Source organism: Carassius gibelio, chromosome A17 (genome assembly GCF_023724105.1).
Source record: "Carassius gibelio isolate Cgi1373 ecotype wild population from Czech Republic chromosome A17, carGib1.2-hapl.c, whole genome shotgun sequence".
Classification (NCBI taxonomy): Eukaryota; Metazoa; Chordata; class Actinopteri; order Cypriniformes; family Cyprinidae; genus Carassius; species Carassius gibelio.
Window position 1 is genome coordinate 14,116,344 of NC_068387.1, and position 22,162 is coordinate 14,138,505.

The window sequence follows — 22,162 nt, forward strand, 5'->3', positions numbered from 1 at the left end:
TTAAAAGTGCACTCACTTTTATTATTGTTATTATTATTTTGCTAATTACTACGTTTTTACAAACAAAGAAATTAGCAAAAATTAAAATGTAATTATTAAAAGACATTAAATTAAAAAGACATTTAAAAAGACACAAAAATACTAGCATGAGATGAAGAGTCTTCCGTCTTGTGTGAGTGAACATTAAACATGTTTCATGTAGCCTATTATTCATTTCTTAATGGGTAAAACGTTTTTATTAGAGGGACAAATTGCTGTAAGCACTTCTAATTTACAGTACAGCATATGTACTATATAGTGTGCACTACAAACCTGTTGTGCATTAACAATATCAAATGCAAAGTTGTGTTTATTACAACCTGCAAAACTAGTAAAAGCTGCTTATATTAACTTTTTATAGTAAAATAATTTACACGCACACACCCAGGCACAAGTATTGAAACATTTATTGCAGAAAAAGGTGTTATTCAGGATTAAGGCATATGTCTTTCCTCATTTTCTCATTTCTCACCCTGTCACTGTAGTGACAGCAAAGATGAGTTATTTTTCTTTCTACCTGACCTTGTTCAAACAAGCAGACAAAATCACACAAGGGAAAACTGAAAGAAAACTATTCCTTTGTTGTTTCACAGATGTCACTAAACCCGTTTATGGTTTTATTCCTCAACCTTATATCATTGTGGATTTATTACTTCCTTTGAATTTTTTAATGCTTTAATCGATATATGTATCTCTGTCACAGTTTTAACCTCTTGAGTATTTTATTGGCTTGGAAATTCATAGGAATAAACAGCATTATCATCACAGAATCTTTAAAGACTGCTAAAAGTTCATAAAGGGGTTGGATCTCAGTCAGGTTGTGAAGGTGTCATTGAGGTGAAGAGCAAGTATAGCATAAGTGAATTATCAGGGCTGATGCAAATTAGAGTCTGGCCAAGAATTGCCATACAATTCAAATTTGAAAGTTACTTAATTCGTTTTAGTACACTGGTACACACAAATAACCATGCAGAATTTTTCTGGGAAGCAAGCTGGAGGATAAATAGAAGGAACGAATACTGAAAATGGAATGCTTTACAATTTTGTGGACACAATTTTTAAAGAAAAAATTATTTTGTAGAAAACAAAATTTGTCAATGTACAAATTAAATAGTATGGTCATATTTAAAAGGAAAAAATCATACTGAACACTTAATCAAATGTAACAAAAACTGAATTAAAAAAAGACTTGACGTGGTTAAGCCACTGGAGTCTGGTTATTTCCAAAATATTACCTTACTGCATATAACAAGGATAGGAAAATGTCAAGTGCATGGAGGTCACTAAGCCACAGTAAAATTCTTCAGTTTAAATATAATATAAATGTGTGTTGGTAAGCTGCACTCATTTGAAATTAGCATAGTCAGAGTAGATGTCAACAAAATCTTGCACAACTCTGTAGCAGAAGTCATATTGTTCCTGAAAAGACAAATGATACGTTACATCATAATTCACATGATGACAGTCAAAACCCAAAATACCTACTCATTCTCTATTATTTTATTATTAATGCTATTTTCCATATTATAATAAAATAGTGAAGCCATCAGATCTATATGAACTATGCATAGTGTTTCACATTCTTACCACAGTTTGGACCATATGTGGTCTCTGAGTGCGTAAACTCTTCACGGTCTGGAATACGTCCAGTAACCCCTCGGCTTTCACCCGCTCTAAGATGTTACTGAGGGCAATGAAGGTTCCAGTCCGACCGGCACCAGCACTGATGTCACCCCGCCCCCCCAAAAAACATACTTTTTACAAACTTTATATATATATTTTTTTTTTTCGTTGAACAGTATGACAGACTAAGTGTGTGTGTGTGTAAGTGTGGGAGCAATAAAGAGTATATGTGTACCTGCAATGCACCACTATTGGGTTGTTTCCAGATTGTTGCTGTTGTTTCTGCACTGCAGCAATAATGTCAATCATTCCCTTTCCGTCTGATGGGATTCCAATCTCTGGCCAACCGTGGAAGTGGAACTGTCTGACTAGACGGGTCTGTTTTTCCTGCAAACAGCCCAATTTTGCATCAATGTGAGCAAAATAAAGGATAAAGCTCCTAAGTGGAGCGTTTGATGGACTCTACGTTTAACTCACTGATGCATAAGACAGCAGCATGTCTCGAATGCTGAAAGTCTCACAAAGTGTTTCTCTCTTCAGCTCCAGTACATACTCTCCGAATGAAACACTTCCCTCTCCTGGCCAGTAACGTACACACTTCTCCTAAAGTGAGAATTATTTGAAAGGAACGAGTGGTGAATTCTTCAGACAGAGAAATTTTCTTTATGTTGATTAATGCATAAATATTACAAATTATTACAGTGTACCTGTTCTCTCTCTTTCAGCTCAGTAAGCATGACAATAGAGTGGCACTTCCACTCCCATACCATGCGCCAGAAGTCCTGCACAGTGTGAGCCAAAGGTGCCTGAGTTGCTATGAAGTAATCCTTCTGCCTATAACCCTGCAAAGGTAAACCATAGTATTATGAGTGCATTTCCCAATGTTCTGTTTAATTAGCAATAAATATATAAAAATACATATGCAAAACAAGTACTGAACATATAGCATGTTCTTTATAGTTTTTATCCTAGGCATTTGGTCTTATAATAATATAAAACTTATACTAATGTGTAAATATAACCAATAGTAATACTATTTTATTGTTTTTGTTATTATAGGCAATATGTAAAAAAAATTATGAAACATATACTTACATCTAAAAAAGATGCATTAATGTAGTCTGTGAATTCTTGCCCTCTTTTCATTGATAATATTACCCTGTTGAAGTCATCTGGTAATAAGACAGGTTAATGATTACATTAAGAAAGAAAGAAAGAAAGAAAGAAAGAAAGAAAGAAAGAAAGTTATTAATCTTTTTAGAAAAATATATATCTCTCTTCTCACATGGGATGATCTGCAGTACTCGGTTTTTTCTCATGTTGGCAGGCAGATTTCCGGTTCTCATGTTCTCTTTCATTATGCGGACATTAGTCAGTTTCTGAGGAGAGTCCAAACAAAACAATGTGTTAAAAAGAACACTTCATTTTTGTCATTGTATGTTCCTAGTAAATCATGAGATAATTCCATACTAATGCTCAGCAAATCCTATGATAAGTGTAACTGATGTGGATCTTACTCTGAACTCTTCCTCCAGACCCACTCGGTCCATTTGTGTGTGTGTGTTGTGGAGTTTGTGGAGGTGGCCTTCTAAAGAAGCAATGTCTAACTCTGTGTCACCATACAGGTAATGCTCCAAAAGTGCCTGGTAAATGAACGAATACTGCATCTGGGAGCGAAAGAGAGGAATATCAGTGGCTAGTCACTGCTCAAATGAGTCAAAACACAGCAGAGGGACTGCAGAAATTGCTTTACATCTGTTTGAATGAGCTGACAGCGCTGCTTTCTTATTCTGGACACAAAGCCGGACACGTCGACTCTCGCTTCAGCATGCATCATATCCATCATTGCGTCAATCACAATGAACGTCCCAGTCCTGCCGACCCCAGCGCTACACAGAGAGAAAATGAAACGTGAAGTAGGGCATGAAATGAGGGATAATGAGATAATGTAGTAAAACGTGCAGGGTTTTTCCATTTGAATTACTATTTTGGGTTAGATAATTATCTCAGTTCAATTAAACATGGGATCAATTTTATATTAACATTCACAATGCTGTGAACATTGCAGGTTTTTGCTGTATATCATACCAGAAAAAGAGTTTGCCATTTCACTGCAATGAGAGACTTTTCACACTTTAACAAGTAGAACATTCTGTGGTTCTGGCTGAGGTGTTAACAATCCCACATGAGGGGGCCGTTTAACAGCTGAGCTTTAAGACACCGTGTGTTGGTGGTTGTTTCTGCATACTTGACTGTTTTATAGTTGAAATGTTTACCATTTCAATTGCTTTGTCCAACAAGTAGCACTTAACTCACTAGCATGCTCAAAGGCATCCCTATAGATTGAATTGACTGTTGTATATAGCACTTTTCTGTTATAAACATTCCTTTTCTTAGGGGTTATCACACCTAACTTGTTTTGGCTTTGAAACATGTGAGACAGAGGCAATGGAATGGGAAAAACAAAAGGTCTTTAAAGTTTAACTTTTAAATTACTTTTAACCTAACTACATCATGTGCGAGACACAAGACACAAGATGGTCAACTCATCCATCTACATAGAAAAACAATGGAAAAGTAGTACAGGGAAATGGAAAATTCAATCTCTGTGAATAACCCTTTAGTCTGTAGGCAATATATGAAGAATTGGCAGCAGTCTTACCTACAGTGCACTATGATTGGTCCAGCATGGGCAGGGTTCACAGTCTTGACTTTTTTGAGGAACTTAAGCATGCCAATAGGGGAGAGGGGTACGCCAAAATCAGGCCAACTGGTGAAATGCAGCTGAGTGACCAACCTTGGAGCTCTGCAGCCATCAGCAGCATGCTGCAAAATCATACCAGTTTGCATTCAAAACACGTAGAAATAGCACAGCAAATACTGGCCTGGCTGATTCCACAAGAGTGTAAAATATTCTTGGATGCTAAATTACAGACAAGTCAAGAGAATTAGTGTACTGGTATATCAGTATAGCTTACAGAGCATTTGTTTACTGATGCTGTAATGTTTCTAAGGGAAATGACCACTCACGTGCTGCACACAGAACGTCCTGATTGTGTAGTCCACCAACACTGTGACATCTTCCATTGCCACCCTCACACAGCCGTAGATCCAGCAGCCCTGCTCAGGCCAGTACTGATAGCACTTTTCCTGCATTTCACACACAGATATTTAACCAAACACACAATTAATGCAATTTATTATATTAGTAGTGTTTTGTTGCGATTTCTTTTTAATGTTCCTTTTTTATAACTTTCTGCATGTTAAACACTTATCAACCTAGTCTCTGTTGTTACTTTGTGATGTCTCCTCTTACCTCTTTTCTCTCTCTTGTGTTGGTCAACATGACTATAGTGGCAGATTTGTGCTCCCAAACCATCCTCCAGAAATCTCCCACTGTCTCTGGTTTTGGGCCTGAAAAAACAAAATATTCAGAAACATTAAAAAAAAAATGATACATGAAAGGTCCTTTCAAATGTTAGAATGTTTACTTATTATTAATGGAAAGAGGGAACATATTTGTGCATACCTTGAGCTGCAATAAATTTGTTTTTTTCTCTGTAGCCCTATAGAAAAGATTAATGAATCAATCCTAAGACTCAGGAAAGTAAAATGTACAATGTCAAGATATAAGGTATTATTTGCATTATGTAAGGTGTTATATATAAGGTATTAAAGTCTTATAATAATATTTTACATAAAGTATTAGATCAGAGGAAGGGTTATTATTATTATTATTATTTTTCAAAAGCATGGAGAAAGTACTCACATCTATATAAGAGGCGTTTATGTAATCCGAGCCCATATATCCATCTATGTGTGAAAGCAGCACTCTTGAGTGGTCATCTGAGAAGGAAATAAAGAGATGCATTTTATTAAACTCTAGGGACCAACTTCCTCCATTCAAATCCTAACAGTCCCTATTACAAAATTATACCAAACCTCAATGACACAAAACTACCGCTTTCACGTTGTTTGTAAAGTTTGTAAGTGCTCATGAAAGAGTGAGGAATGCTTACAGGGCAGAATATTGGGATATCTGTTCTTTTCTCTGTTCTCCTCTCTGCTCGCCTCTTCAAAGGTACCACAGCCAAAACCGCATGGCAAAGACTGTATAAGAGAAGCAGCAGAAGAAAGTAACAATACGTAAGTATAAGAATACTAAATTTAGTTAGTTAAGAGTTAAGGTGCATGTGGAGAATTATGAAGTTTTTGTGCGTCTAGGCTCTTACATTAAATTCCTCTCTGAACAGTTTGCCATCATCTGCCAAGCGTAGGCGAAACTCTTCCTCCAGGGAGTCCAGAGGAATGGGGAAATAACGCTTTGATGGAGAGGGCGATCTGGGGAGGAGCACCACCGTTTGTTCTGACAGAGAGGGAAGAAAAACACACAGACTGAAAGAGACGGTTGTCTATCTCTCAAGCAGATGCCCTCTAAAAGCTTTGTTCTAAAAATATAGGCTTAATACAAAAATGACAGCAAAGAATCAGACAAATCAAAACTTACCTTGATCTTCCGAAAAGCCATTTGCCAACTTTTTGTCAACCGAGGTGACAAGATCCTTCCTTTGCTCTCTAAACCTGAGAGATTTTGAAGTTAGACATATACATACAAAAAGTACAAATTACAAAGTTCACAATACACACCACAATCTAAAGTTCTTTCTCATGGGAGATTGTTTGGTGCTCTGATTCCTCAAAGCAGCTGAGAGAGAATGAGTCTGTGACACACACCATCACAACTGCTTTCACATTTCACTAGTCATGCAGCTGCTGCTTGAGCAACACAGCAGGGTCATAAACACACACACACACACACACGCACGCACATACGCATACACATACTCTTAAAGGTGAAGTGTGCTATTTTATTATGTTAAAAATTGTATTCTCTCTCAGTTGAAAAGGCAGCAACAACTATAAGCTATAAGTAGGCTGACTCCCTAAAAAATGGGTCAACACTGTGCCTCTAATGCTCTATCTTTCAAAACATTGCTTTGTTTGTTTGATCACAACCAGTGGTGTGAGATTGGAATAGGGCTCTCTGTTGTACCGACCAATGGTGGACAGCGGGAGTGTACAGAAACCTGATTTGAAAATGCTTAGACTAGTCTTACAAGTTAGTCATATAATTTGGCTTGTCATCCTTGAAGTCAGTTACATAAAAAAATGTAGACTGGTGTAATATCAATCCAAAAAATACACATCATTACACCTTGGTAACTGCTAGTTGGGCAGACTAGTTCTTAAGTCTTAACATAGAAGCTAGGTTTAATGCGACTGGCCCCCGCAATTATGTTTGCAGTTATATTTGAATGCCCAGAAATGGCATACATCATCTCTAGCAAATAATGTATTATAATATAAAATATAATGTATTACAAATGGCATGTTTGAGTATATCACATCCAGGAAATGGTACAAGATAAAAACTAACATGTACTGGACATTCATGTTTTTGGCAAAAATAATATAATAATGTAAATATTCCAGATGGAGGGTATTAAAGTATATGCACTATCTTTGCAAATAGATTTCTTATTGTTGTGCTGCTTAATATTTGTGTGGTCTACATGACAGGATAGGTTTGAAACTATCCAGTACGGAGGTCATTGGCACTTTACATACAGCTCTAGAAGAACACTGGAGGGGAACAAGAGTTAGTTGTGCAGGTAAGAAACAATGAGGGGTGAGAGTTTTTGTAAGTACTTCAAACAAGAAGTAGAGGAGCCCTAGAGAAAATAAATCTATGAGCGGTATGATTATTATTTCATTTGTAACTGCTGAGCTGATGTTGTGAGAATGATTTAAGCTTTGCTCCACCACAGATATTTCTGGCTTAGACAAATGAATGCTTTTCATGTAAAGAAAGTGGGACGTTAGATGCCTACAGACAGATATTTGTACAGGCCTAGCTGCTCTAAGAGGTTTAATAAAGGAATGGAAGTACAGCAGTTGGCAACACTACAGGTCAGACTTATAAAAACCTAGAGCTGAGTACAGTGGGGGTCAAAAAAGGGCTGGTCACTCATATATATATATTCCACTGTATCTCTGCATATAATGTATAAGGTGTAATTTGTTGCAGATAGAATGTTTTTGGGTATGAGTGTTTTCTTACCTCAGAATATAGGCGATGAGGAGAAGAAAGATGATGAGCAGGAGAGAGGTGACGAGACCTGAGGCTAAGACATGTGAGCCCTGAGGCTGTGGAGACTCTGAACAGAGAGAAAGACAATGGAAGTGAGCGAAGAAAGATTCTCCACAGGCTTGATGGAATCTGCAGGATTTGTTCAAGAAGGAAAAATTCTGCAAAATGAATTTAAACTGGATAACATGGCCATGGATCACAACTGCATAACAAGTTATATAAACTGGATATAACTTCACTCAATTTGGCAGATGCAAGCATTTTCACGTTCCAATTCCAGACATTCTTTGGAAATTTCTATGGGTACAGATTATGTGTCTGCCTGTTTATACAGTAAATCATTTTGAATGAAAAACAGATATCTGGAGATGATATACCTGTGGTCAGGTTTCCATGAGAGGAACTGTTTGAAATGAGAGCTGCTGAAACTAGAAACAGGACCATCATGGCTGCAGGTAAAAAGAGAAAACAACAGACAGACAGCTATTGGAGTTTCCAGATAATAGATTATATAACTGCAACACACTCAAATGAGCAAAAGATTCACAAAAGATTCAATTAACCTATATTAAAACCATCTATCTTTTTCGCATGCCATTAAGTAAAAATCTTCACTCTACATGAACAAATCTAAAATTACTTTCAATTAACGGTCCAGAGAGTTACAGTCTCTGGAGATATGGTACCATCTACCGCGCACAACCAGCAGCAACTGAGAAAACTAGGACAAGACATTTTACCCCAAATATGGTCACGCTTTTATATCTAAAAATGTATTGTATGGAAATACATCTCAAAAATTATAATTTCTATGTGACATATAGTATATAATAAACTTATGATTAAATGTAGTGGGGTTCAAAAGACAACATGATTTGAAAATATTTGAAAAAATAAAAATAAGACAAAATCATAATGTTTAATGAATAAGAAGCATTTCCGATTCTACTTTAATTCTAGGACAATAATCAAATTTATGGCATTGATCATTTGTATAGAGGGTTAGCTGTGGTCTTAAACGTTTGGACCCAAATATTTTTTTTTTCCCTAAAAAAAAAAAAAAAAAATATATATATATATATATATATATATATATATATATATATATATATATATATATATTTTTTTTTTTTTTTTATTTTATTTTTTTTTTTTTTATTTTTTTTTTTTAATGCCTTGAATTAATTATTTAAATAGAAATAAATGTGGTTTGATGAGACAACTGCATTTATAAATGTCCAGTCTGTGAGAAATCACCCCACACAGAAAATCTTGTCACATAATCTGTATATGATTGATCCCCTGTGACTTTTTCAATGCCACCGCAGAGAGATTTCACATATAAATCCTTTCAAAAGATGGAGCGGAAAATCTACCTGCCACTAAACATTTATGAACTCTGTCTATAGAGATTAGATAAGAAAACATGAAAGATTAATGCAGCCTTACAGGTATACTCACAAATGTGAAATATCTCACTCTGTGGCAACTTCTCAGTCCATAGCTTTCAAGAGAGGAGATATTAATTATGATTCTATTCCAGAAGGTCTCCAGGAGTCATGATATCTGTCAAGGCACTTCTGTCCTTCAATAATATATGAGTCCAGGTTTTTTCATTGTCCTCTCCTGGTGGGCTATCCTTAGATAGCCACTGCCTGGAAGGAACAAGGGATAAGGATACATTAGGAGAGTGAACTGTCTTTTTTTAAAAACCTCATAAAATGTGTAGAGAACAGGCAGTGCCAGAAGGGGTTGTGGAGAGAGAGAAGCAAAAAGATCCACTTTAAATCTCTCCATTAGAATTGTGCCTGGAGATTTGCCACCCAGAAATCAGTTTGAGAAGATCTACTCCTATTGGAAAACTCTGTCAATCTGTGTTCAAGAATGGCTAACCTTATCCATAGACCTTGTAGACTATTATTTATAGTCTGATATACCTATACTGCTTTTAACGAATGATGTTGAATTGCCATTTATCAGTATAATTTAGATTATATTATTTTGCAATTGTGTGTGTGTGTGTGTGTGTGTATATATATATATATATATATATATATATATATATATATATATATAGTATATCATCTCTATATTATAATAATTATTTATTTTTAATATTTTTTTTATAAATATGAGATAAAGCCACCCATAAATATTGAGCAACAACCCTGTTCATAATATACTGTGTAAAACTAGGTCAGTCATTTTGGTCATCCCTGCGCCCTGACTGGATCACATGAAGGAAAATCAAATCAAGAACATTGTCAATCAAAACCAAGTGTCAGTTACTCAGGCAATAACAGCACTGAAAGCCAAACTTTATTTTTACGTTCATTTATTGTGAATAATGACAGTGTCTAGCCATATATTACATGCGTACATTAAGGTTAATTTACTATATATATGGTGTGATTTTAAATATTATCAAAATTCAAATCATATTTGAATTTAAAAGTCATAATTTCAGTTGGGGGGAAAGCTTTTGACTTCTCTCAACAAATATTATGCACATTTCTTCAAAGTGTAATAAAATAACGTGAATATCTCTGTAAAAAATAGTGCATAATGTTCAAAATAAGTTTTATAAACCATATAGAAAAAAACAGCACCATATGTATAGTTTAATACAAAACCGAAACCAATCACAAAGACTAAGCTACCTTCTTAATTTAATAACATTGGATACAGGGGAATGGGAAAAAACCAAGAGCATTTTTGAAGCCAAAAATGGGTGGAGGCAGTTCTCGCCATCTTGGCAGCACATCACAGCGAGTCACTCCCGGATAATCGAAAATGGGCAAAAAGGCGGGAGCTGGTTGCTAAACCCATGCCCACCTAGCTCAGGAAAAGCCAGCAAACAACATGGAGACAACACGACTGTGCAAGCTGGTTTTGTCCCTGGCCGTAATCTAATACATTGTTTGTATATAGGGGTGTGCCGGTTTCAGAATTGGTGATGACGGTTATGACGTGAGTCAAATGTGACGGTTCATAACATAACCGTCGGGGGGGGGGGGGGGGTGGGGTCCAAGTCAATTGGTTGTTCTTGGAGATAGCGGGTTAACTCCGTGTCAGCGCGCGCTCTGATCGGTAAAGGGGCAGAGATTTCAGACCTCCATTTATTAAGGAGATCTGTCACAAAACTCTTCAAAGCCGCACCCGCCCGCCATCCGCTGATTGTTTTGGGGTCTATGGCGATGCAATGCTTTGCTGATGCGAGCCGCAAAAAAAAGCCATTGCCATTTGCCCATTAGCTCCGCCCACTACCGGAGAAACTGGTATGTCTTCTGCTTGTTCGAAAATGAATATGAATAATTCTAAATTAAATCCATTATTTTGACAGGAGAAGACAACAAAGAATAGTTTACATATAAGGTGTTGTTTAAGCGTGGTAAGACTCTCGCTCTCTCTCTCTTTGCATGTGTAAGAAACAGCACTATCAGTAAAGTGACGGTGAGTCGTGTGCCTTCACAAAGAGTTAACAGAGTGTCAAATACAGGTGCGCTTGTGTGTCCATTGAGATGAGCTGAAAAGTTCAGATCGCTTGAAGGAGAGAGAGCTCTGAAGCTCAGATGCTGAAATTAATGCAAGCGTCATGCGCTTCAGTCTATGTAGTAAACAAACCTGCACGTCTCTGCCATTCATTAATTCACACAGAGACGCGCAGAACACGGATTTATATTTTAAACAACTTTTGCGGCTTAACATTTACAGATACTTGTCCATATGGAGATTTGATTTGATTATTTTATGCTAACTTTGGCAAATTCCATGACTGTCCATATTAAAATGCAAGTTTCATTTTCATGACTGGATTTCGAGATTCCGTCCTTGTTTTTTGCTTCATGGAAATCATAGAGCAAATTTCAAAGCCGCACCCGCCCGCCATCCACTGCTTGTTTTGCGGTCTATGGCGATGCAATGCTTTGCTGATACGAGCCGCAAAAAAAAGCCATTGTCTGTTCTAGAAAGGATGCAGCAAAGATATTTAATGCTAAAGTATGAGGCATAGGCCTACGCTGAGTTTCATTTACGATGAGATGTGCTCTAGGTCACAGTGCAGTGCAAGTGAACGCGGCGCGCTGGTGCTTCCATGTCACGGTTATCATTGTCTGCTTTACTTGCTTTTTATTTATTAAAATACATGAAATTGGTTGATGAAACATTTATTAAAATTAAGATAAAATTTGTACAAAACGAAATTCGTTTTTAAGAAAGGTTTTCTACAAAGCAAAATTTAATGAAGTGGTAAATATCATGTCTGACGATTTACAAAACTTCATTAAGTGGTAAAAACCATGTCTCCCGATATATTGCGCATCTTATGATCCTATCTAAAAAATGAAAATAATTTTTGATAAAAAATGTTGGTAAAAAATATTTTAATGACACGGTTTTGGCGGTTATAGAGTTCTAATGACGGTGTTCAACTATAACCGTCGGTCTCACGGTTATATACGAACCGTCACACCCCTATTTGTATACACCACAAAATGCAAAAAAAAAAAAAATCTATAATGAAGCGTGGATGAGGCTTGAAAATAATGTTCTAATGCACTGCAATCAGTGGAGGGAAATCGCTCGTAAAGTCAAGCTGAGGCGTGCATTAATTCTTTTTAACTCTGACATGCTCATGGTCATCTGACCAAATTTCTATGAAGCTCCGCCCCTCCTCACTACTCCAAGTTTGTCCACGAGCTGCCATGCTAAAGTGCAAACTGTCAACAAACACTTCCTCATCACATAATGCACAACGCAGCTGACTACGGCAGCTGGTTTAGTCCAAAAATGATCAGTACTTTTTGCAGCTGGATCTGTTCGAGGTCGGATCACATTCTCAACCGCTCCAGAGTTCGTTTGAAAGCGTACCGAGACCACCTCTTCAAGCAGGTCTCTGTACGCTTGTTTGGTCCGCTTTTGGTGCGCACCTGAGTGCGATTGCTGCTTTCTCACCTGCCCAAACGAACCGCACCAAAGGGGGAAACAAACTCTGGTACGATTCAACTGAACTAAATGAGGCAGGTGTGAAAGCACCCTAAGTCACTTCCGTATGGACTTCATGAGAGAGAGCAGGAGTTTGCCGCTTGGGAAAAACCGCCATCAATTCTTGAGTCATGTTTTTTTAAAAGACGAGCTTACATAAATGTTTCATGGCTTTCTAAACATGCCACTCTTTTGTGCGAGACGCAAGTGCAATGCTGATTTAATGTCCCTCAAGAAAATGTGATAAATATGCGTTCTGTGTGAACGTCTTGGTTTCATTTTTGATGTAAACAACATCTCCACACTGATGCTCTCGATTTCCGCAATATATTGAATGAACAACGTGGTAGAGTCCCATCTAGTGGGTTCAACTCTAAGGCTAACAAAAGCATTAAAATTAAATGACACGTACATCGTCGTCGCATTTCGTGCACCACTAATGGCTGACGCAGACCTAGAAATCGAATGCAAAAATGTTTGGATTTTATTTATTTTTTTGCAATTATAAAACGTGTGGATTTTCAACAAATTCAACAAGTATTCGAAATCGAATTTATTAGAATTTTTTTGACTGTAACCAGCCCTAATCTGGTTGCTGTCATGCTACTGTGCCGGAAGAAAGGTAGCTGATGATGTTAGTTAGCAACAGGAACTGCCTCGTATGGTCTTCGAGAGAACGTCCTTCCTGCTCCAGCAGGAGGAGGAGGAATTTGGGGCGAAGGAAGGGATCCATGAACACAACGGAAAGAAAAAAATGGAAGAAAAAAACAGAAAACAAATGGGGGGGAGACACACAATTTAAACTGTTTTGGTCGGGTATTCTGTCACACTACTGTGCCGGAAGGAACATGTCGAGAATAATCGAGAGAATCTTCATTAATCCAACACAGGGGTAAATCCAACATGGAACACAGGAGGAAGACACACGCCTCGGTCATGCGCTTCACACATCGGGTAAATGGTGGGCTGGGCTCTCGGACCGGAGTGGACCTGGCGAGATCCTCCATGGGACAGATGGTAAGTGGCGACATGTTTCTCACCAGAGTTCACTCCACAAAGGTGGCAAATTCCTCCCGAGGACCATCTTCAGACGACAACGCTCTGCACTTGGCATTCATGCTAGCATTATAGAAAGTGCAGAGCGTGTCGTCCAGGTAGCTGGCGATTTTAGCTAGCAACAGGAACTGCCTCGTATGGTCCTCGAGAGAAAGTCCTTCCTGCTACAGCAAGAGAAAGAGGAATTCAGGGCGAATGAAGGGATCCATGAAAGGAAAACAAACGGAGGGCAGACATACAATTTTAACTTTTTTGGTCGGGTCTTCTGTCACGCTACTGTGCCGGAAGGAACACAGAGTCGAGAATAATCCAGAGAATCTTTATTAATCCAACACGGGTAATTCCAACATGGAACACAGAAGGAAGACACACATACTGACTTGTAGACCCGACAAAAACAGATTAAACAGACTAGGACCTTACATAAGATAATTAGAGAAACACAGATGAGAGGAATGACTAAATTAACGGGGACATGGAACACATGGGGAAGAAACTAGACACACCTGGAATCAAATTAACCAACCATGGAAGACAGAAACTGGGTCACAGGGGCAAAAACACACATAATGAGTCCAGGGGTGTGACAGTTACAGTCAATTGTATCCATTAAGGTGACTTTAATCATTTCTGGATGGCCATAAATTCTCATTTAACAAAAGCAAATGTAAAGTCACCTGGCAAATTTATTTGAGACATTCAACTATTCTTTATTTTTTCATGGTCTTCATATAAGAGCTTACTGTGGACTGGATTGCACTGCTCAATCAACAAAGAGGCTTCCATAACTGTGGCAATCTGGAAGCTGTTGTTAATATGAGTCCATGGCCTTCATGACAAATTCTCATTAAAAAATCATGCAGGCAACACCAAATGAAACAGTCACCTGAAAGATGAAACAACATTCTGACACCACAAGGAACAAGCAGCATCTCAAGCAGTAAAACCTGATCTGACTGTCAACACATGCTGTGACCTTGAGAAATGTATGTTGCTGCACTCTGCAGATCTTTCATATGGAAATTGAATGCATATTGTTGGTGCTTATAGTTTGAATAAAGAACAATGTGAGAGAGCACCACTGAATAAAGTGCCTATTACATTAATATAATCCAGCCTTTTCTTTTCTTTGTTAGCATTATGTATGTATGCATGTATGTATTTTACATAGATCTCAGACACACATTTTGCCAATCATTCATAGAAGAAAGCAGAACACACTTTTCTGTCTCTAAGAGACGCAATTAGCTCCTCCTTTATTCACTAACCAGAACTTTTGAGTACAAAACAGGAAGAGATTTTAGCTTTCAAACCCAATAAACTTCCAGTGTTAATGGGGGGCTTTAAATCTATAGTCAGGATGTAGCCTCCCATTACTCCCGTTAACTGATTGTTGCTTAAAATCCATTAAGACTACATTTACACGACAACAATGTAGTCAAAAACTGAAAAGTTTTTCCCTTGCGTTTCTAAAAGGTTTCACGTATGTACGACAAAGATTTCAAAACGATTCATATTTACACATATTCGTGAAAACATCCAAACCGCTATATTACCTATACCAGGCCTGTAGTTGGCGCTGTCACCTTGTTAGTAAACAGTACCTGTAGGGAAGTGACGATTATGTGTTGTATATAATGCGTCTCCACTGTTGAGCAGCAACAACAGTACCGTATACTTTGCCATTGTTGTGTATGTTTGTTCACGCTTGCCTTTAGAATCAACAGGTACTGCAAATGTCGGAAACAATAACTGTGGCGTTTTCAACTTGCACTTTAAAACCTGTGATAGGTAAAAATAGATAGCCTGAATGCACTGTAAGTCGCTTTGGACAAAAGCGTCTGCTAAATGCATTAATTTCATTTTATTTTATTTTATTTTAATTTGAAAATATGGGTTTTCAAACCCCAAAACACAGTTGTCGTATAAACAAACAGGCCAAAATCATAAAAAAGTTTCCTATTTTTGGCTGAAAACGTTGTGTAAATGGTCACTGAGATGTTCTGCTTTTCAAGACATTACAAAATAACATCATATTCGAATAGTGTTACAATATTCCAAAACTACAGCCAGAACCTTTTAGTGTGTAATTTGTCACTAGTGCATTCAGAGCACATCCTGGAAATCAGTGTGTTCGTTTTTATTCATAATTATTAATTGATATATTCTCTGAGCAAAAATAATATAGATTTCAGCAGTTGTACAGTCATGAACAGTGGATTGACATTATTGTATGTCCAAGTAACCATGTAGGAAACAGACTGGATGGAGGTGGTAGCTGCGCATGGAGAGATGCTGACCAGCACACAGAAGGCTGACTCAGCACTATAACTGACCTCTATGCAAGAACGTGACTACCACTGTTTATTTTTCAAGTTCGAGAGATGCATTTAATGCAGAACAATTGCAAATGCATAGTAAAAAGCCTCTTGCACAAGCTATTTAGAGATTCTACTTTCTATTAAATTTTTTATGTGCATTATCAGTCTGTGACTTGTAGCCTATAAATGATATCTAAGGTTCACTTAACCTTCACAAATGTGGTTTACCACATCAGTAATGGATAACTCCTGAACCGATATAGACCGAAAATCCATAATATTAGCTGATTCTCTAGAAGCAAAATGATTTGTAACAACTTCGTATTACTCACATGCAACCAAATGTCCTATAATTAGATTAAATCGATGAGAGACCTGAAACATAATCAGTTTAGTGGAAAAGGTCAGAGGCATTTGTTTCTTGTGAAATATCTACAACCTGAGTTCACATTATGGAACGAGAACTGATAATGAATTAGAGTCCATTAAGTCTTTTAAATCTGCCATTTCATTTATACTGACCTCTTGGCCTTGTCAGTTACTAGTCTCTTAAAACCAAAGTGTTTACCAACATCTTACATTTTCAGATTAGAGTGCTGTGCACAAGTAATTATGAAATTAATCTGCATTTAAGTGCATGTTGCTTTAATCCTGCCGGCTGTGCTCTCACTCTCTCTCTCTCTCTCTCTCTCTACCGGAAACAAGGTCGCATCACACCATTGTTATACATAATACATAAACTTCAGAAAAATGCTTTTGTGAAATATGCTATTCTAAACATTTATTTATTGCAATATTAGGATTCAAATACACAGTATGCTTTCTATGGAATGCTTAATCTTAAAACAACTTTGCTCTAATCTTTGAGAGATAAAAAGGCTAAAAGCCGGAAAATGTTCAAATGCAAGAGAGGGATCATGGAAAGTTTTGTGACTGAAGATGTTTGCAAAAATTACCAATTAATAATTTGGAAAACTATGTAGTGGATGTGCAGTTGAAAATAGCCTGTAGATCACAGTGGTTCTCAGCTGGTGGGTAGTGACCTGAAAATGGTTTGCAGGTCTATTTTGATAGGGTCTTGAATGTAAGTTATAAAATTTTACTTTTGAAAGTGAGGATGGAGAAATGTTGTTTATATCAAAGGGTGTTCTATTACAACTAATGCAATTTTTGAAATTCTGAGAACTATTAAAACTATTGAAATACTGAGACATTTGTACATGTTTCTGTTTACTCTGTCATTATTTTTTTTTATCATTTATTTGTTTTTGTTGCGCTTTTGCTGAAGAGGCAGCCACCTACAACAACCACACAGAACTGCAGGAGTACCTACACAGTGATTGCTTGTATCAAAAAGTGCACTGATGATATGACAGTCACCAAGACAATCACCACACATGCAAACCAGAAGCCGTGGATGACAGCAGAGGTTCGTGGGCTGCTAAAGACCAGAGATGAAGCATTCAGATCAGAAGACAAAGCAGCCCTCAAAGCAGCAAGAGCCAATCTGTCATGTGGCATCAAAAATGCAAAACAGTCATATGCTCAAAATAAAAATCAATCACTTCACAGACAGCAGAGACACATGGAGCCTGTGGCAAGCCATTCAGACCATCACTGAACAAGCCCTTGCCACAGGCCTGTGATGACGACACATCCCTCCCGGATACACTCAACCTCTTTTATTCATGGTTTGACATGCAGCAAAACTGCCCACACCTCCCCAACGACCAGGTGCTCTGTCTGTCTCCAGCCGATGTAAGGAAGACTCTATCTAGGATTAACCCACGCAAGGCCGCGGGTCCCAACAACATACCTAGCCATGTACTGAAAGACTGTGCTGTACAGCTGACAGATGTCATAACAGATATCTTCAACAGCTCGTTGAGCCAGGCAGTCATCCCCGCGTGTCTCAAATCCACAGCAATCATGACGATACCAAAGAAATCGCCTGTGTACTATCTAAACGACTACCGTCCCATAGCACTGACTCCAATCATGATGAAGTGCTTTGAGTCATGCACAACATCAAAACCACCCTACCCAACACATTTGATCCACTCCAGTTTGAATACCGTCCAAACCGATCTACAGACGATGCAATTTCCTCCACCCTCCACCTGGCTCTTACCCACCAAGAGAATAAAGACTCCTATGTTAGAATGCTGTTCATTGACTTCAGCTTATCATTCAACACTTCAATTCCACAACAGCTCATTAATAAACTAAACTTGCTGGGCCCTAATGCCTCCCTTTGTAATTGGATCCTGGACTTTCTAATTGGAAGACCTCAGTCAGTCCATGTCGGCCACAACACCTCGAGCACTACCACACTGAGCACAGGTGCTCCACAAGGCTGTGTTCTCAGCCCACTGCTCTTCAAGCTGCTGACCCACGACTGCACTGCCATGTTCATCAAGTTTGCGGATGACACAGCTGTGGTAGGTCTCATCAGCAACAGCGATGAAACACACTACAGAGAGGAAGTGGCACAGCTGGCTGAATGGTGTGGCACTAACAACCTGTCCCTCAATGTAAGTAAGACAAGGGATGTTGTGATGGACTTTAGGAGAAACTCTGTTGACCTGACCATCGACAGCTTGACTGTGGAGAGAGTCAGCAGAACTAAATTCCTGGGGGTGCAAATCACAGAGGATCTCACCGGGACCACCAACACCATGTCACTCTCCAAAATGGCACAACAGCACCTACACTTTCTCTGCCAGCTGAAAAGAGCAAGTCTCCCTCCACCCATCCTCACCACATTCTACAGGGGCACCATAGAAAGCGTGCTGACAAGAACTGTAGTGCAGCAGACCACAAGACCCTCCAGCGGATAGTGAGCACAGCTGCAAAAATCATCTGTGCTCCTCTCCCCTCCATCCTGGATATTTTCCTTACAGGATGCTCCAGCAAAGACAACAGTATCGTGAAGGATCCCGCCCCCCACCTATCCATCCCACAGTCTCTTCCAGCTACTACCATCAGGAAGGCTGTATCGGAGCATCAAAGCCCGCCCCACCAGACTGCTCAACAGCTTTTTCCCCCAGGCTGTGAGAGCCATGAACTCAAATCACCCCGCCCTCCTCTGAAACCCCACACAAACCCCCTACCTCCTGTAACATCTCACCTATTCCTCCCAACCCTCTCCTCTATGTGCACTAGACACTTTTCACACACATTGCTGTGTGTACATATTCCCAAAAAAGACTGTTTAGATGCTCATGCATTACAAATCATCTTGCACTGTTCCACAGCCAGCTGCTTGACTTACAATGTTTCTCTTTGCACATGTACCGTATTTATTTTAGTTTATGTATAGGTAAACATTTATATATAGTATATTTATAGTTAAAATCTGTCAGTAAGTTAGTTTGTGAATAGGTTTATACTGTTTTACATTGTTGTATGTCTGTATTTATGTAGCACCGCAGTCCTGTGAGACATGACATTTCGTTCCACTGTATGTCCACATATATAGCAGAATGACAATAAAGCTCAACTTGACTTGACTGTTTATAGTAATATCATTACATTTTAATGTTTATATTATGAATGTATTTTAGTCTGCTTTAGTATGTGTAGTCCAGTGGCTCACCACATTATGTATAATACTTAATCTGGGTGCTGAAGCAAACGTACAGTATAAATGAGTACAGTATAAAAAGTCTAGTTGTATAGAGCTATTACTCTTGACCTTAGCCTTAATAACTACTTTTGAATGGAATTTGGTTGATTTTGTCATATAAAATAATATTTTGGACTTAAATAAAAACTTTTTAATTTACATGTTTCCACATCTAAACATATTTTACAGTGTCTCTAAAGCATTTGTGGAAAGAATGGAGATGAGTATACCAATTGCACTCTGTTTGACCCTCAGGGCAAAATCTATCGGCCTCTTTTTCCAAACGTCACATCCACACAAACAGACTCATGAGAATTACCTTATACAGCTTTTTATGTCCTATTAATATATGCATGAAAGAATAAGTGAGGAAGAGGTCAGTCAGCTGTTTTCATCCATATATCATTAGTATAAAAGCAGTATGTTGATCCAATAATGCAGTAACAATTTTCTCATTCACTGTTTATCACATGTGCAGGAACATTAAATAATTACATTTAAAATTAAACATAGAATTCGTAAACTAATAATTTCCAGCATAAGAGTACTCACGTTTTGTGGTGCTCTTAAAAATATTGCTTTTATTTTCCATTTTGAAATATGAAAATCACGTAAGGATATCAACATTCTGCCATGTTACTTTCAGATTAATTTTGTAAATTTATAATATTGTATTGTATATTTTAGTCACGTGTGTCTCCTAGAATACAGAAACCATTTAAGGTTAATATCTGTAAACGAGCTGCCTAGACAATATTTTTGAGCAACATAGACGTGTGCAACATTTTTGGGTAACACAGGTACGGTACGAGACTGAAAAAACATTGCTCCACGCTAAATGCTGTCTAGACTGGTAGCTCACTCGATTTTGAAACACAACCCACTGACGCGTGTTCCTTAAGAAAAAAATCTTGCAATTAATAAATCTAGAGTAATTGCATGCAGAGTAGCCTAACCATTTAGATAAAAAAGCAAAATGGTTTGATAAACACGTTAATTCGAGTAAACGACAAAATGGGCGATATTGAGAGAATGTATTATTTCGAATTCATCATCATCACGACCGTGATTGAGACCGTTAAAAAAATCCTTTTAACAGAGCAACTGATAGATGCAATTGTAGCTAGTATTACCAGTGTGATGTCCCGGTCCATGTAAAGTGTCAGTAAAAATCCAGCGTTCAGTGCTGATGGGTGTTGAGGATGCTGTGCAGATAGTGGTCCCTCCTCCTCGAGCGCCGGTGCAGTGTGATGATGATGATGATGATGATGCGCAGTCAGTGCGTCACTCTCATTTGTGGTGAAAATATTTTCCCAACTCAGTCATCGGTCTACTACATGTAAAGGTAGCCTACTCTAGATATGGAACATTGCAAATAATGTGAATATTTTAGACGCTGGACAGACAGCGAAATATTTTATTGAAAAAAAGAAAGACATGAATGCATTTTAGATTTGTAAAAATATCATTTTTAAAACTGTAAAATATATTTTATGTAGAAATCAGAAAAAAATAGACAAAATAGATAAAATAGTAATATTGTTTGCAGTTGGACAGTGGGTATATTTGGGGGAGGGGGGCGGGGGGGACTTGAAGGCTGCATCCTACATAGACAGTAAAAGAAATGGACACAGCGAACCCATTGGAACTCAATTGAGACAAGTGAAGCCCATTTTTAGCGTTTTTTAGCACTTCCGTTTCTGACGCGCAGACTCAAACGAAGCTTGACGACGTCAGCAACCTGTCTGACAGATGTAAATCTTCTAAGTGGCTGTGCGTGCAAACTGCCATCGTTAATCTTGCAGAGACAGCGAGCTTGAGCGGGGAGTTTTTTGGCGTGAGTGAGCAGGAGTAAGTATTCTGATTAATTATTTGAACTGGTTCAAAAAGATCCGGTTACATCGAAACATTAGTTCGTGAAACGGATATCACTACACTGTTGTGTTTTGAACTCTCTCTCTCTCACAACAGACACGGAAGAGAAGACAATGCTGAATAAAGTCGTAGTTTTCGCTATTTTTGGACCAAAATGTATTGCCTTGACAACCAATCATAACATTCCTTGCATTACCACAAGAGTAAACTACTATGCATGCATAGATATTATGCAAGTTGATATTCTGATCATATTTTTTTTCCCCTAGAACATTTTACCAATTCCATACGACATCAGTCCTAATGACTACTATTAATTTTGTATTTAATCATTTAGAATTTACATATTATTATTCATGAAGGCTGGAAGTGAAATTTTTTTTTATATTTAGGTCTGCATAATTATTAAGCAGATTTTCTTTTAAAATCTCAAAATGGACTAAAAATGAACTCCCAAAACATGGACTCCCTCTGTATTTGTATTCT

The 22,162-nt window shown here is 37.9% G+C and overlaps 1 protein-coding gene across 2 annotated transcripts; it reads right to left on the reverse strand.

Moving 5' to 3' along the window:
* Positions 1–428: 428 nt before the first annotated feature.
* LOC128031361 (receptor-type tyrosine-protein phosphatase epsilon) lies at positions 429–21,041 on the reverse strand. 2 transcript variants are annotated; one of them, XM_052619575.1, is made up of 21 exons: positions 20,935–21,041; positions 9,275–9,468; positions 8,191–8,262; positions 7,784–7,880; positions 6,170–6,243; positions 5,895–6,028; positions 5,682–5,772; positions 5,432–5,508; positions 5,192–5,228; positions 4,979–5,076; positions 4,693–4,812; positions 4,325–4,488; positions 3,416–3,551; positions 3,180–3,329; positions 2,948–3,041; positions 2,758–2,834; positions 2,370–2,504; positions 2,140–2,265; positions 1,898–2,049; positions 1,627–1,762; positions 429–1,458 (listed from the first exon to the last, which is right to left on the reverse strand). In XM_052619575.1, exons 3-21 carry the CDS (start codon positions 8,258–8,260, stop codon positions 1,384–1,386), a joined length of 2,043 nt encoding a protein of 680 aa, XP_052475535.1. In that variant the 5' UTR covers positions 8,261–8,262; positions 9,275–9,468; positions 20,935–21,041; the 3' UTR covers positions 429–1,383. The 2 variants fall into 2 exon arrangements, with proteins under 2 accessions (XP_052475535.1, XP_052475536.1); XM_052619576.1 differs by lacking the exons at positions 7,784–7,880; positions 8,191–8,262; positions 9,275–9,468; positions 20,935–21,041 and adding an exon at positions 6,310–6,437.
* Between the last annotated feature and the right edge of the window lie 1,121 nt (positions 21,042–22,162).

Bases quoted from the DNA above. Each gene is read 5' to 3' on its own strand.
- LOC128031361 (XM_052619575.1), bottom strand. From the start codon at position 8,260: ATGATGGTCCTGTTTCTAGTTTCAGCAGCTCTCATTTCAAACAGTTCC. The intron at 1,763-1,897 runs GTACACATATAC...GGGTGACATCAG, and splicing joins CCAATAGTGGTGCATTGCAG to TGCTGGTGCCGGTCGGACTG. The intron at 1,459-1,626 runs GTAAGAATGTGA...TTGTCTTTTCAG, and splicing joins CACATATGGTCCAAACTGTG to GAACAATATGACTTCTGCTA.